Raw genomic sequence first — 14,920 nt, forward strand, 5'->3', positions numbered from 1 at the left:
ATGCTGGGGACTCCGTAAGGACCATGGGGAATAGACGGGCTCCGCAGGAGACAGGGCACTTTAAGAAAGAATTTGGATACTGGTGTGCTCTGGCTCCTCCCTCTATGTCCCTCCTCCAGACCTCAGTTAAAGAAACTGTGCCCGGAAAAGCTACAAGGAAAGGATTTTGGAACCCAGGGTAAGACTCATACCAGCCACACCAATCACACCGTATAACTTGTGATAAACTTACCCAGTTAACAGTATGAACAACAATAGAGCATCAGATCAACCCTGATGCAACTATAACATAACCCTTATGTAAGCAATAACTATATACAAGCATTGCAGAAAAAGTCTGCACTTGGGACGGGCGCCCAGCATCCACTACGGACTACGAGAAATAGATTTACCGGTAAGTAAAATCTTATTTTCTCTAACGTCCTAGTGGATGCTGGGGACTCCGTAAGGACCATGGGGATTATACCAAAGCTCCCAAACGGGCGAGAGAGTGCGGATGACTCTGCAGCACCGAATGACAAAACACAAGGTCCTTCTCAGCCAGGGTATCAAACTTGTAGAACTTTGCAAAAGTGTTTGAACCCGACCAAGTAACTGCTCGGCAAAGCTGTAATGCCGAGACCCCTCGGGCAGCCGCCCAAGAAGAGCCCACCTTCCTTGTGGAATGGGCTTTTACTGATTTTGGCAGCGGCAATCCCGCCGCAGAATGAGCCTGCTGAATCGTGTTACAGATCCAGCGAGCAATAGTTTGCTTTGAAGCAGGAGCACCCAGCTTGTTGGGTGCATACAGGATAAACAGTGACTCAGTTTTCCTGACTCTAGCCGTTCTGGCCACATAAACCTTCAAAGCCCTGACCACATCTAGTAACTCGGAATCCTCCAAGTCACGAGTAGCCACAGGCACCACAATAGGTTGGTTCATATGAAAAGATGACACCACTTTTGGCAGAAATTGCGGACGGGTCCGCAATTCCGCCCTGTCCATATGGAAAACCAGATAGGGGCTTTAATGTGACAAAGCCGCTAATTCTGACACACGCCTAGCTGACGCCAAGGCTAATAGCATGACCACCTTCCACGTGAGAAATTTTTAACTCCACGGTTTTAAGTGGCTCAAACCAGTGTGACTTCAGGAAACTCAACACCACGTTAAGATCCCAAGGTGCCACTGGAGGCACAAAAGGGGGCTGAATATGCAGCACTCCCTTTACAAACGTCTGAACTTCAGGAAGAGAAGCCAGTTCTTTTTGAAAGAAAATGGATAGGGCCGAAATCTGAAGCTTAATGGAACCCAATTTTAGGCCCAAAGTCACTCCCGACTGTAGGAAGTGAAGGAAACGGCCCAGCTGGAATTCCTCCGTAGGGGCATTCCTGGCCTCACACCAAGCAACATATTTTCGCCATATACGGTGATAATGTTTAGGCGTCGCGTCCTTCCTAGCCTTTATCAGCGTAGGAATAACCTCATCCGGAATGCCTTTTTCTGCTAGGATCCGGCGTTCAACCGCCATGCCGTCAAACGCAGCCACGGTAAGTCTTGGAACAGACAGGGCCCCTGTTGCAACAAGTCCTGTCTTAGAGGCAGAGGCCATGGGTCCTCTGTGAGCATTTCTTGCAGCTCTGGATACCAAGTCCTTCTTGGCCAATCCGGAACAATGAGTATTGTTCTCACTCCTCTTCTTCTTATGATTCTCAGCACCTTGGGTATGAGAGGAAGAGGAGGAAACACATAGACCGACTGGAACACCCACGGTGTCATTAGAGCGTCTACAGCTATCGCCTGAGGGTCTCTTGACCTGGCGCAATACCTCTGTAGCTTTTTGTTGAGGCGGGATGCCATCATGTCTACTTGTGGCAGATCCCACCGACTTGCAATCTGTGTGAAGACTTCTTGATGAAGTCCCCACTCTCCCAGGTGGAGGTCGTGCCTGCTGAGGAAGTCTGCTTCCCAGTTGTCCACTCCCGGAATGAACACTGCTGACAGTGCACTTACGTGATTCTCCGCCCAGCGAAGAATTCTGGTGGCTTCCGCCATCGCCACCCTGCTCCTTGTGCCGCCTTGGCGGTTTACATGAGCCACTGCGGTGATGTTTTCTGACTGAATCAGCACCGGTCGGTCGCGAATCAGGATCTCCGCTTGACGTAGGGCGTTGTATATTGCCCTTAGTTCCAGGATGTTGATGTGAAGACAAGTCTCCTGACTTGACCACAGACCTTGGAAATTTCTTCCCTGTGTGACTGCTCCCCACCCTCGGAGGCTTGCGTCCGTGGTCACCAGGACCCAGTCCTGAATGCCGAATCTGCTGCCCTCGAAAAGGTGAGCACTCTGCAGCCACCACAGGAGAGACACCCTGGCCCTGGGGGATAGGGTGATCAGCCGATGCATCTGTAGATGTGATCCAGACCACTTGTCCAACAGATCCCATTGAAAGGTCCTCGCAAAGAACCTGCCGAAGGGAATGGCCTCGTATGATGCCACCATCTTTCCCAGGACTCGCGTGCAGTGATGCACCGACACCTGTTTTGGTTTTAATAGGTCTCTGACCAGTGTCATGAGCTCCTGAGCCTTCTCCATCGGGAGATAAACTCTCTTCTGGTCTGTGTCCAGAATCATGCCCAGGAAGGGCAGACGAGTCGTAGGAATCAACTGCGACTTTGGAATATTTAGAATCCAGCCGTGCTGTTGTAACTCTTCCCGAGAGCGTGCTACGCTGATCAGCAACTGCTCTCTGGACCTCGCCTTTATGAGGAGATCGTCCAAGTATGGGATAATTGTGACCCCTTGCTTTCGCAGGAGCACATCATTTCCGCCATTAACTTGGTAAATATTCTCGGTGCCGTGGAGAGACCAAACGGCAACGTCTGGAATTGGTAATGACAATCCTGTACCACAAATCTGAGGTACGCCTGATGAGGTGGATAAATGGGGACATGAAGGTAAGCATCCTTTATGTCCAGAGACACCATAAAATCCCCCCCTTCCAGGCTTGCGATGACCGCTCTGAGCGATTCCATCTTGAACCTTTTCAGGTATATGTTCAGGGATTTTAAATTCAATATGGGTCTGACCGAACCGTCCGGTTTCGGTACCACAAACATGGTCGAATAGTAACCCCTTCCCTGTTGAAGGAGGGGAACCTTTACCACCACCTGCTGAAGATACAATTTGTGAATTGCAGCTAACACTATTTCCCTCTCTAAGGGGGAAGCTGGCAGGGCCGATTTGAGGTAACGGTGAGGTGGCATCTCTTCGAATTCCAGCTTGTATCCCTGAGACACAATCTCTATAGCCCAGGGATCCACCTGGGAGTGAACCCACTTGTGGCTGAAACTTCGGAGACGCGCCCCCACCGGGCTTAGCTCCGCCTGTGGAGCCCCAGCGTCATGCGGTGGATTTAGTGGAAGCCGGGGAGGACTTCTGTTCCTGGGAACTAGCTGTATTGTGCAGCTTCTTTCCTCTACCCCTGCCTCTGGCAAGAAAGGACGCACCTCGGACTTTCTTGCCTTTTTGTGATCGAAAGGACTGCATTTGGCAATACGGTGCTTTCTTAGGTTGTGAGGAAACATATGGCAAAAAATTTGACTTTCCAGCCGTAGCTGTGGAGACCAGGTCCGAGAGCCCGTCCCCAAACAATTCCTCACCCTTGTAAAGGTAAAACCTCCATGTGCCTTTTTGATTCGGCATCGCCTGTCCATTGCCGAGTCCACAGGACCCTTTTGGCAGAAATCGACATTGCATTTATTCTAGAGCCCAGTAGGCTAATGTCTCTTTGAGCATCTCTCATATATAGGACAGCGTCTTTTATATGCCACAGGGTCAGTACTATAGTATCCTTGTCCAAGGTATCAAGTTCCTCAGATAAGGTATCTGTCCACGCTGCTACAGCACTACACATCCAGGCCGACGCAATCGCCGGCCTTAGTAGGGGTACCTGAATCTGTATAAATGGACTTCAAGATACCCTCCTGCTTTCTATCCGCAGCATCTTTTAGGGTGGCCGTATCCTGTGACGGTAGGGCTACCCTCTTGGATAAGTGTGTTAAAGCTTTGTCTGCCCTTGGGGAGGATTCCCAGCGTAACCTGTCCGTTGGCGGGAAAGGATACGCCATAAGCATCCGTTTGGAAATCTGCAGTTTTCTATCTGGAGATTCCCAAGCCTTTTCACATAACTCATTTAACTCATGTGAAGGGGGAAAGGTCACCTCTTGCCTTTTTTCCCCATACATATAAACCCTCTTGTCAGGGACTGGGGTTTCCTCTGTGATGTGCAACACCTCCTTCATTGCTATAATCATGTAACGGATGGCTTTAGCCATTTTAGGCTGTAACTTTGCATCATCGCCATCGACACTGGAGTCCGAATCCGTGTCGACATTTGTGTCAACAATTTGGGATAGTGGGCGCTTCTGAGACCCTGACGGCCTCTGCGACATAGGATCAGGCATGGGCTGAGACCCCGGCTGTCCCAAGGCTTCAGCTTTATCCAACCTTTTATGCAAGGAAGTAACATTATCATTTAAAACCTTCCACATATCCATCCAATCAGGTGTCGGCGCCGTCGGCGGCGACCCCACATTCATTTGTTCCCGCTCTGTTTCCACATAGCCTTCCTCGTCAAACATGCCGACACAAGCGTACTGACACACCACACACACAGGGGATGCTCTATTTGAAAACAGTTCCCCCACAAGGCCTTTTGGAGAGACAGAGAGAGAGAGTATGCCAGCACACACCCCAGCGCTATATGTCCCAGGAGTCACACAGTAACTTAGTGTTAACCCAGTAGTTGCTGTATATACTGTTTTTGCGCCAAATTTATGTGCCCCCCCTCTCTTTTTACCCTCTTCTACCGTGATTCTGCAGGGGAGAGTCTGGGGAGCTTCCTCTCAGCGGAGCTGTGGAGAGAAAATGGCGCTGGTGAGTGCTGAGGAAGAAGCCCCGCCCCCTCAGCGGCGGGCTTCTGTCCCGCGTTTCTGTGTAAAAATATGACAGGGGCCCATGCACATATACAGTGCCCAACTGTATATATGCCCACTTTTGCCAAGAGGTCTCTAATTGCTGCCCAGGGCGCCCTGCACCCTACAGTGACCGCAGTATGTGGGTTTAGTGTGGGAGCAATGGCGCACAGCTGCAGTGCTGTGCGCTACCTCATATGAAGACTGGAGTCTTCAGCCGCCGATTTCGAAGTCTTCTTGCTTCTGTCACCGGCTTCTGTCTTCCGGCTCTGCGAGGGGGGCGGCGGCGCGGCTCCGGGATCGGACGACCAAGGGTGTGATCCTGTGTACGATCCCTCTGGAGCTAATGGTGTCCAGTAGCCTAAGAAGCAGGACCTATCTTCAGTGAGTAGGGCTGCTTCTCTCCCCTCAGTCCCACGTAGCAGAGAGTCTGTTGCCAGCAGATCTCTCTGAAAATAAAAAAACCTAACAAAATACTTTCTTTTTAGCAAGCTCAGGAGAGCTCACTAAGTAGCACCCAGCTCGTCCGGGCACAGATTCAAATGGAGGTCTGGAGGAGGGACATAGAGGGAGGAGCCAGAGCACAGCAGTATCCAAATTCTTTCTTAAAGTGCCCTGTCTCCTGCGGTGTCCGTCTATTCCCCATGGTCCTTACGGAGTCCCCAGCATCCACTAGGACGTTAGAGAAAAGGATTTAGTGGTAGGCAATTAAAATCCTCTTTTCTCTATCATCCATAAGGGAAACCGGGAACACTGAATTACGATGGGGACGTTCCAAAGCTCCCAGAACGGGTGGGAACGTGCTGAGACGCCTGCAACACCGTATGTCCAAAACTGGACATCCTCCGTGGCCAGGATATCAAACCTGTAGAACTTGACAAACGTGTTTGTCCCAGACCAGGTAGTGGCCTGGCATAGTTGCAAAGCCAAGACACCACGGGCAGCAACCCAGGAAGAACCCACAGACCTGGTAGAGTGGGCCTTGACAGACCTAGGAACAGGTAAGGCCGCAAAAGCATAGGTCTGTTGAATAGTAAACCTAATCCAACGGGCGATGTATTGCTTGGAAGCAGGAAGACCTTTCTTGCGAGCATCATAGAGGACAAACAAGGAATCTGATTTTCGGACAGTCTCAGTCCTCTTGACGCAAATCCTCAGGGCTCGTCCCACGTCCAAGGACTCAGGAAGAGAGGCAGTGGCCGAAGCCACCGGAACCACAAGAGGCTGATTCAGGTGGAACGCAGAGACCACCTACGGCAGAAACTGTTGACGAGTCCTGAGCTCTGCCTTGTCCGCATGAAAGACCAGGTAGGGACTCCTACAGGACTAAGCACCCAGCTCTGAAAACCGCCTAGCGGAAGCCAAGGCTAAGAGCATCACCATCTTCTATGTAAGGAATTGGGTCTTCTACTGACATCAGAGGCTCAAACCAAGAGGACTGTACGAATGTCAGAACCACGTTGAGATCCCAAGGAGCCGTGTGCGGCACAAAGGGAGGTTGAATATACAGGACACCCTGCAGGAATGTCTGTACCTCAGGCAGAGCAGCCAATTTCTTATGGAAGAAGATGGACAAGGCCGAGATCTGACCCTTGATGGAGCCCAACCATAGGCCCATATCCACGCCAGACTGCAGGAAGCGCAAAAAGCGCCCCAGATTGAAATTTGCAGATGGACATCCTCGGCCCTCACACCAGGAGACCAGATTCCGTTCCAGACATGGTGGTAATGCTTCGACGTGACAGGCTTCCTGGCCTGAACCATGATGGTAATGACCTTATCCGGAATACCCTTCATAGCTAGAATGTTCCGCTCAACCGCCATGCCATTAAACGAAGCCGCCGTAAATCCAGGTAAACGAACGTCCCTTGCTGAAAAAGATCCTCCCATAGTGGGAGGGTCCAGGGTTCTTCCACTGCAATGGCCAGAAGATCCACATACCAGACTCTTCGAGGCCAGTCGGGGGCTATGAGAACTGCCTGTACCCCCTCTCTTCGGATTCTTTTTAGGATCCGGGGAAATAAGGGAATCGGAGGAAACAGGTACACTAGCTGGTACTCCCACGGTGCCATCAGAACATCCACCGCCGCTGCTAGAGGGTCCCTCGTCCTGGAACAATAGCACGGAAGCTTGTTGTTGAGCAGAGAGGCCATCAGATCGATCTGTGGACGACCCCACAGATGTTATCATCCGGAACACCTGTGGATGCAGGTCCCACTCTCCTGGATGGAGGTCGTGGTGGCTTAGGAGGTCCGCCTCCCAGTTGTCCACTACTGGAATGAAAATGGCTGACACCTCCCTTGCATTCCGTTCAAACCAAAGGATAATCTTTGATACTTCCCTCATGCAGGCCCTGCTCTTTGTTCCTCCTTGTTGATTGACGTATGCCACCGCCGTGGCATTGCCCGACTGAACTTGAATGGCTTGACCTCGGAGCAGATGAGCTCCGTGCAGCAGAGCATTGCATATCGCCCTTAGTTCCAATATGTTTATCGGAAGGCAGGCCTCGAGGTCCGACCACCTGCCTTGGAACTGTGCCCCTTGGGTAACAGCGCCCCAGCCCCGAAGGCTGGCGTCCTTGGTCACGAGAATCCAATCTTGGATCCCGAACCTTCTCCCTGCCAAGAGGTTGGCGAGCTGTAACCACCACAGAAGAGAGATCCTGGCCTGTGGGGACAGACGAATGACTTGGTGCATTTGCAGATGTGAACCTGACCACTTCTTCAGGAGGTCCAGTTGGAAAGTCCTTGCATGAAACCTGCCAAACGTAACGGCCTCGAAGGAGGCCACCATCTTGCCCAGCAGACGGGTACAGAGACCTTGTGTGGCCGTAGAACCGCTCGAACCAACTCCTGAAGAGCCTCCGCCTTGTCTGCAGGGAGGAAAACTTTTTGAGCCACCGTGTCCAGGATCATTCCAAGGAACTGGAGGCGTTGGGTTGACTATAGGTGGGATTTCTGAAGTTCAGAATCCAACCGTGGCGTGACAACAGGGATGTCGTGCGGCAGATGCTGTCCAGCAGGATTTCCTTTGACCTTGCTTTTATAAGCAGATCGTCCAGGTAGGGGACAATGTTCACCCCCTGAATCCTGAGTTGTAACATCATCTCTGCCATTACCTTGGTGAAAAACCACTGGGGCTGTGGGTAAGCCGAAGGGTAGCGCCTGGAACTGGTAGTGTTCCTCTATCAGAGCAAACCTGAGGTACATCTGATGAGGCGGCCATATTGGGACATGGATACGTCCTTTATGTCCAGAGAGACCAAGAATTCCTCTTCTTCCAGACCTGAGATCACAGCTCTCAGAGACTTTATTTTGAACCGGAAAACCCTCAGATATGGGTTTAACGATTTGAGGTTCAAAATGGGTCTCACTGAACCATCTGGCTTTGGCACCACAAAAAGGCTGGAATAGTATTCTTTGTCCTGTTGCTGAAATGGTACAAGGACAATGACCTTGGTCTGGACAAACTTTTGAATGGCCTCCGGTAGGGTGAGGCACATGGTTTCTAAAGCCGGTAAACCCAATTTGAAAAACTTTTGCGGTGGAGGACTGTCCAACTCCAGTTTGTAGCCCTGGGAGATCAGGTCTTTTACCCAGGCATCCTGGCAGGAGCTGCTCCAAATGGGGCTGAAAAATCTCAGTCGAGCTCCCACTCTGAGATCCCCATGGAGCAGAGGAACACAGTCATGCTGAGGGTTTTGAGGAGCCAGAGCTGACACTCTGGTCCTGAGATCCTGTGGTAGCCGGCTTGCGAGACTTACCTCTGGAACCTCGTGCCGCATTTGAGGCACTTCTGGATTTACCCTTAAAGCGCGCTGTCCGAAAGGACTGCAGAGAAGGTCCAGTGTAAGAGCGCCTAGGTGGCAGAGCAACATAGGGGAGGAATATGGACTTTCCAGCAGCCGCCATCGAAAACCAGGTATCCAATCACCTGTGAAGGGTATGGCTTCCACACTCTTCTTAGACTCAGGGTCCGCTACTCACTGGTGTAACCACAACGCTCTGCGTGCAGATACCGCCATGGTAGCGGTACATGCATTAATAACACTGATTCTTTTGGTGGTATCACAGAGGAAGCGGGCAAACTCCTGAATATGCTGAACCAGCAGTTTTAAGTCGGCCCTAGACTTGTGAGCTTGTGAGCCTGAAACGCGTTCGAGCGAGTACACAGACGGAGGAAGCAGATGCGGAAGTGACGTCATCGCAAAGCGCCACGAACGCCAACAGCCGCTCCTCGTGGCTGTTGGCGTCCGTGGCGCTTTGCGATGACATCACTTCCGCGTCTGCTTCCTCCATCTGTGTACTCGCGCAAACCCGTTTCAGGCTCACAAGCTCACAAGTCTAGGGCCGACTTAAAACTGCTGGGAACCAGGACCGGAAAACCAAAGGAGAGCCGCGGTTAGCGGCTCACATAAGGTATGGTGAGAAGGGAAAGATAGGTTGCTCTCAAAGCATTATACAAAGCACCATCTAACCCGAACCGTAAAATGGAACCCTTCACATTTAGACAGATATAAATTACCTCCATCATCAATTGTTTCTCAAAAGAGCTGTATACATTATTTATAATCACTTTTCCTTTACAAATATGAGTGTTCAATTTTAATTGACAAGCGCTTCCTTTTTTTAAAAATTATATTGTACATGTTTATTGAAGCTGCTGACACATAAATAAGCGCAGTACAAATTATATATTTAAAGGGACTTATCCCCTGCTAGGCCCTCCTGAATATTACCAGCCCAAGTGTGTATGGCGTGCGTCACCCAACATCCTGCAATAACAGGCCGTTGGGATGCAACATAAACAGACTTTAAAGTTGCTTCTATTTTTCTATCTACAGGTTCCTTTAAGGCCGTAGCACCTGGAACCGGCAGAACTAGCTTTTTTGACAGGCGTGACACAGATGCGTACACCGCCGGGGGAGTTTCCCATACCATACTACCTTCCTGGGCAAATGGGAAGGTCGCTAACCACTTTTTGGACACTTGGAATTTTTTATCAGAAGAGGCCCATGGCTCTCTGAAAAGGTCATCCAGTTCCTTTGAGTCAGGAAATGTAACCTGTACCTTTTTCTGTGCAGAAAAAAAAGGATTGCTGCACCTCAGATTAATTACTAGGAGTATTTAAAACATCTCTTATTGCAATAATAAGGGAGTCTACACCCTGTGCAGCAGAGGAATCATCTAACCTTCAGTACCTCATCCTCGGATTCCGAGAGGATATCGGGTAACCCCCTTTTTTGGGGTAAAGGATGAGAAAGAGGAGAAACATGTCTGCCTTCTGCCCTGTCTTAGGTCAGAGCAGCCACAGACTGTTGTAACTGCTGCCTTTCTTGTCTTGCAGTAGTTTACTCATTAGACATATCAGCCATCATAGTTTTAATTGAACTGAACCAAGGAGGCCTTTGCAATTCACCTCCAGAAGCCCCACTAGTTTGTGAGGGCTGTCTACACTGTTCACACATGAGGTAATCTGCAGGAGAGGGGAAAAACCTGGTGTGACATATAGAACACACAACTTTTTTCACCATGCTGACAGAGGACATTACATACACACACATACACAGAGACACAAGGTACAAGTAGGCCTGCCCAGCCTAGTATGTGTGGAGATACACAGAGATGAGGAACCAGCACACAGCCTGATACTAACAATTGAACTGCTAGGAGAAGGCAATTTAGTGTATAGTGCGTGAGGAGCTAATACAGGGGTCCCACACCTGGCTCTCCCCCTTAACTACACTCCTGTACCAGTGTCTGGCCGTGGAGTATCCTTTGGAGGAGCTGGCAGTCCTGCAGCAGCGCTGTGAGTGCAGGAAATGGTGCCAGGAGGCCGCTGGTCCCGCTCTGATGAAGCTCCGCCCCCTGCCATGGCGCCAGCACTAAACTATTATTTATACTGGCAAAGTCCCCAAATAGTGTAAAAATGCAAGTACATGTACCCCATTCCACTATCGCTGGCTAGTCTGCGCGGGGGGGCTATGAGATCACCCAAAGGGGAGTCCGTATGCCCGCGCCGCGACCATCAGGTTCTGTACTGGGGGGGTGCGGCGTGCTGCGAAGGTTTGGGGGCGAGAGCGCAATGCCTGTGGTACACTAACCCTTAGGACCGTTGTCCTGTCAGCGGGATCTGACTCAGCACCTCCAGGAGGCTGGTGCCCCCCTCCCCAATGTCCCTCAGTACAGGTAAGCTGTTGCCCAAAAGCTTACCTGAAAATAACAGACAGAAATTAAACTGAAGAAAAACTCTCTGGAGCTCCAGAGTGTGCATCCTCTCCTGAGGGCACATTTTTCTAGCCTGAGCTGTGAGGGAGGGCATAGAGGGGAAGAGCCAGCACACCCTGTTGAAGAAATTGAAAGTGCACCGGCTCCTTTGGACCCCATCTATACCCCACCGTAATTAAGTGTTCCCAGTATCCCTTATGGATGATAGAGAAAAAGCATTTAAATGACTGGTTAACGGATGTCTTTGGATGCATAACAAATAAATGGGAAACGTTAATGCCTAGTGCCCTGACGAAGCTGCCACAGATGCAGTGAAACACGCGTGTAGGGCACGGCGTGTCCGCGTGTATTTGACCTATATGAAATGTTATAAAACAAATGTATATGATCGTGATGTTAGCTGTTAGTCTCCACTAATAGGGAATTGAAGCTGAGCCATAGAAAAGGAATATACCAGAAAAGATGTCACTCAGCAATTACAATGTTTAAAGTGCATACAGATAGCCACTAATAATCTTTGATAAGAGAGTATACTACATTACTGTGGGTATATCTAGAGATGGGACATTAGGACCAATGAATGTACACTACTCCCCAGTGAAATGAACTAAAGCGAGCTAATTTGAATCCTGCCGTTTAGATTAGTAATAACCAGATAATTACGACAGAGCAGAGATTTCACACTGGCTGCTATAGATATTAATACAGTGCTGCATATGCTACACTATCTCTATGTAATACTAGTAACACGTATATAACTGTTACATAATTGTTACAAATAGATACATTTTTTAGAGTCAGCCTAGCAGCTGCGTGTCCTAGCAAAAATCTTTACAGTGTAACAAATTGATTGGTAACACCTAAGGGCTGGAGAGCAGCTGCTTGTTTTACCAGCATACTCAGTATATCACATTATAATACCAGTCACCACGATCACTGACAGTGTGTTGGATATATCATACTCCCTCACACAGAGTGTGTAAACTTCCAGATAATCAAGTGGCTGAGTATGTAACAGTATCTCTATCATAAGACTGTTACAAAGTGATATATATATTCAGGAGTTAGATGAGCAGGATATAAAAAATCTAAACACTGTAACCAATTAACTAGTCACACTCAATGAATGCAGGAGCAGCAGCATGCCTTATTAGCTTATTCAGCACAATATAATGAGGAAATAGATCCGTAATATCTATGAATCAGTGAGGAGAGAAACATATTATTGTTATAGTCCTATGTTCAGACAAACTTACTATTTAATTATGGCATGAAGGGTATAATCTATAGCATGAATTAATTATAGACAGCCATATTTATTAAATCTGACATGTATGTAGTGTATCTGGACACAGAATTCTCTGGCTATACCCACCTATAGATATATGAACACGATAATATACATTTCTATAAGACAAATTAAATTTCTTATTGTGGAATCTGGACCACTAAGGGTTATTATATATGCAGTAAATGGGATTGCCACATCTCCTTATATGACAATTTAATTACACTGTAATATAATAAGGATTTGTCCTTTAACAGTGTAAATAGAGATCAATAAGTCTCCGACACATGGAATATACTATTTCTCTGATGAATTGGATATGAAGTAGCAATAACTAAACTATCAGGACAGATACTTTGCTTTCCAGTAAGAATTGAGGTGGCTATACCTCTAAGGAAAGCAATATTGCTTAGATCAGGATCAGATTAAATAAGATCTGGTTACTTATATGAAGGAAGGTTGTTATTTATATGAGCATTGGAATTGCTATATTCCTTAAGGCAACCCTTCCTATCGGTATATCTTGCCAATTAATTATATCTATACGGCTAAATTAAAACAATTCATTCTTCCCTCCTGGATATTAATAAATATGACTTCTCCATGATGTCTGGAGATTCACTCATTAAGTGACTCCTTATCTGATATATGAAAATTATCCTCTAGTGGCATTGGATTTAGAAATATGGCCTTAGGAGATATAGAGAAAAAGTGATTGCTAATCACCAAAATATCCCATAATTGGAGGTCAGTTTATCTGTTATACCTACTCACCCCCATAATCTCGCCAATGGGGATGGCTTCCCGGGAGGTAACCCCTATTGAGTGAAGGGAGTGTATAGGACTAGACCCAGTGGTACCAGACGATACAGACATAAACAGCTATCTAATAATATTGTTTAATAAGTGATTACTAGCAACATATATATGTATACAAACAACCCTGTGAGGGTTGTGTCTTCAAAAATAACTACATGTGGACACGCTTTTTAAATTCTTCTTCACATTTCTTTATTTTCTTTATTCACATGTATGTCAGTTTTGTGATTTTAACCTTTATGTTTCACTGCAGTTTGGGATAATAACACTAATACATATCCAATTTTAATACATACTTAATAAAGGTTACATTTTATGATTAATTCATCTGTTCAGTGCGTCAACAGTACAGATTTCCTCTTGTTTTTCCTCTCAAACTCCTGTTCATATACACTGTAGTTGACAGCACCCCCTTACACAATAATATTATTAACTATTGGGAAGAGGGGTTTCCATCAAGTGGGTATATGTCGATGAACTACATATACCCATGATATTCTAATACTATAAGAGTGTGCAGATACCAAGTTTGTGTGTTTACCATCAATATTACATGGCTTCTTACTGACCAACAGTGCAACACATTCTTGAAATCCTTAAAATATATAACTTACCTGACAGTCGTACACTGGGTGCCCCCTCCAACACATGACATCTAACACATAATATGTCCGAGACTCTTCATTATATATACAGTCCAGAATAGTGTAATCTGCAGTTGATAGAGAACAGAGTAATTATCCCTTCATTTGCCATAACTTTTCAAAAAGAGATGTTAGTATAGGCCAGGTCAAACAAGTAAAACATATGTCCGTAAATTTGATATACTGTATTTATCATTTTTGTCTGTGGCAAAAAAAGCCCATCAATTCAATATATACACAAAATAATAGCAATCAATATAAGCAATCACAGACTTTAGGGCCGGTAAGGGATTCCCTCACATCTCATACTGACCACGAGCTGATTCTGCAGGAACCTAATATAACGGTCGGGATATAAATATACATACAGGCTAATTGTGGTCATTTTCACACTAATTAAGTCCATGAAAATAGTGTAGTAGCCAATTTCAAAATCTAATGTGTCACGCCCTGTGAGGGCCAGTCATCCTCAAGGAATCTGACTGCGTTCTCCATCCGCTAACAGACTGACACACACTACAGTTCCCTCACCTTTGCCGCTAGCATTGTTGTTCCTGTTTCCTCCTGGTAGCAGTGATGGAAATCTGTTCACACAATATCCGCTTTTAGTGTAAGCTGTGGTGGAACCCTATAGTAGGTTAAGAGACTGATTAACGGGAAACCATATTAACAAAAATGTGTTAATACCCTGCATGTAATCTCATCGACAACTGTACTTAGCAAAAACTTGTGCAATGGCCAACTCTGCTGTAGTACACAAGTGTCTAGTAAATGAGTTGGAGAAAAATAGTGGCTCGCAATGTCATGACGCATAATTACAGTAATGACCTTATGGTACAACTTCTCTCAACATATACATTGAAATAGGACATACTTTCCCAGAATGACGCACACATGCGCCTCACATGCAGAATATGCAGGTTGTTTACATCTATATGAGAACGTCTACACTCTGCCAATTTAACATCAGTAAAATTATTTTAATT

At 47.2% G+C, this 14,920-nt stretch overlaps 1 protein-coding gene across 1 annotated transcript in view; it reads right to left on the reverse strand.

The window, feature by feature from the left end:
• Positions 1-14,920, reverse strand: part of SNUPN (snurportin 1) — a 55,120-nt gene that overhangs the window by 15,778 nt on the left and 24,422 nt on the right. The window contains exons 5-6 of the mRNA XM_063926407.1: positions 14,466-14,562; positions 13,905-14,002 (exon numbers count right to left, since the gene is read on the reverse strand). Of these exons, the coding sequence (XP_063782477.1) occupies positions 13,905-14,002; positions 14,466-14,562 (195 nt within the window). The remainder of the gene's footprint in view (positions 1-13,904; positions 14,003-14,465; positions 14,563-14,920) is intronic.

This window comes from Pseudophryne corroboree, chromosome 6, assembly GCF_028390025.1.
Source record: "Pseudophryne corroboree isolate aPseCor3 chromosome 6, aPseCor3.hap2, whole genome shotgun sequence".
NCBI lineage: Eukaryota > Metazoa > Chordata > Amphibia > Anura > Myobatrachidae > Pseudophryne > Pseudophryne corroboree.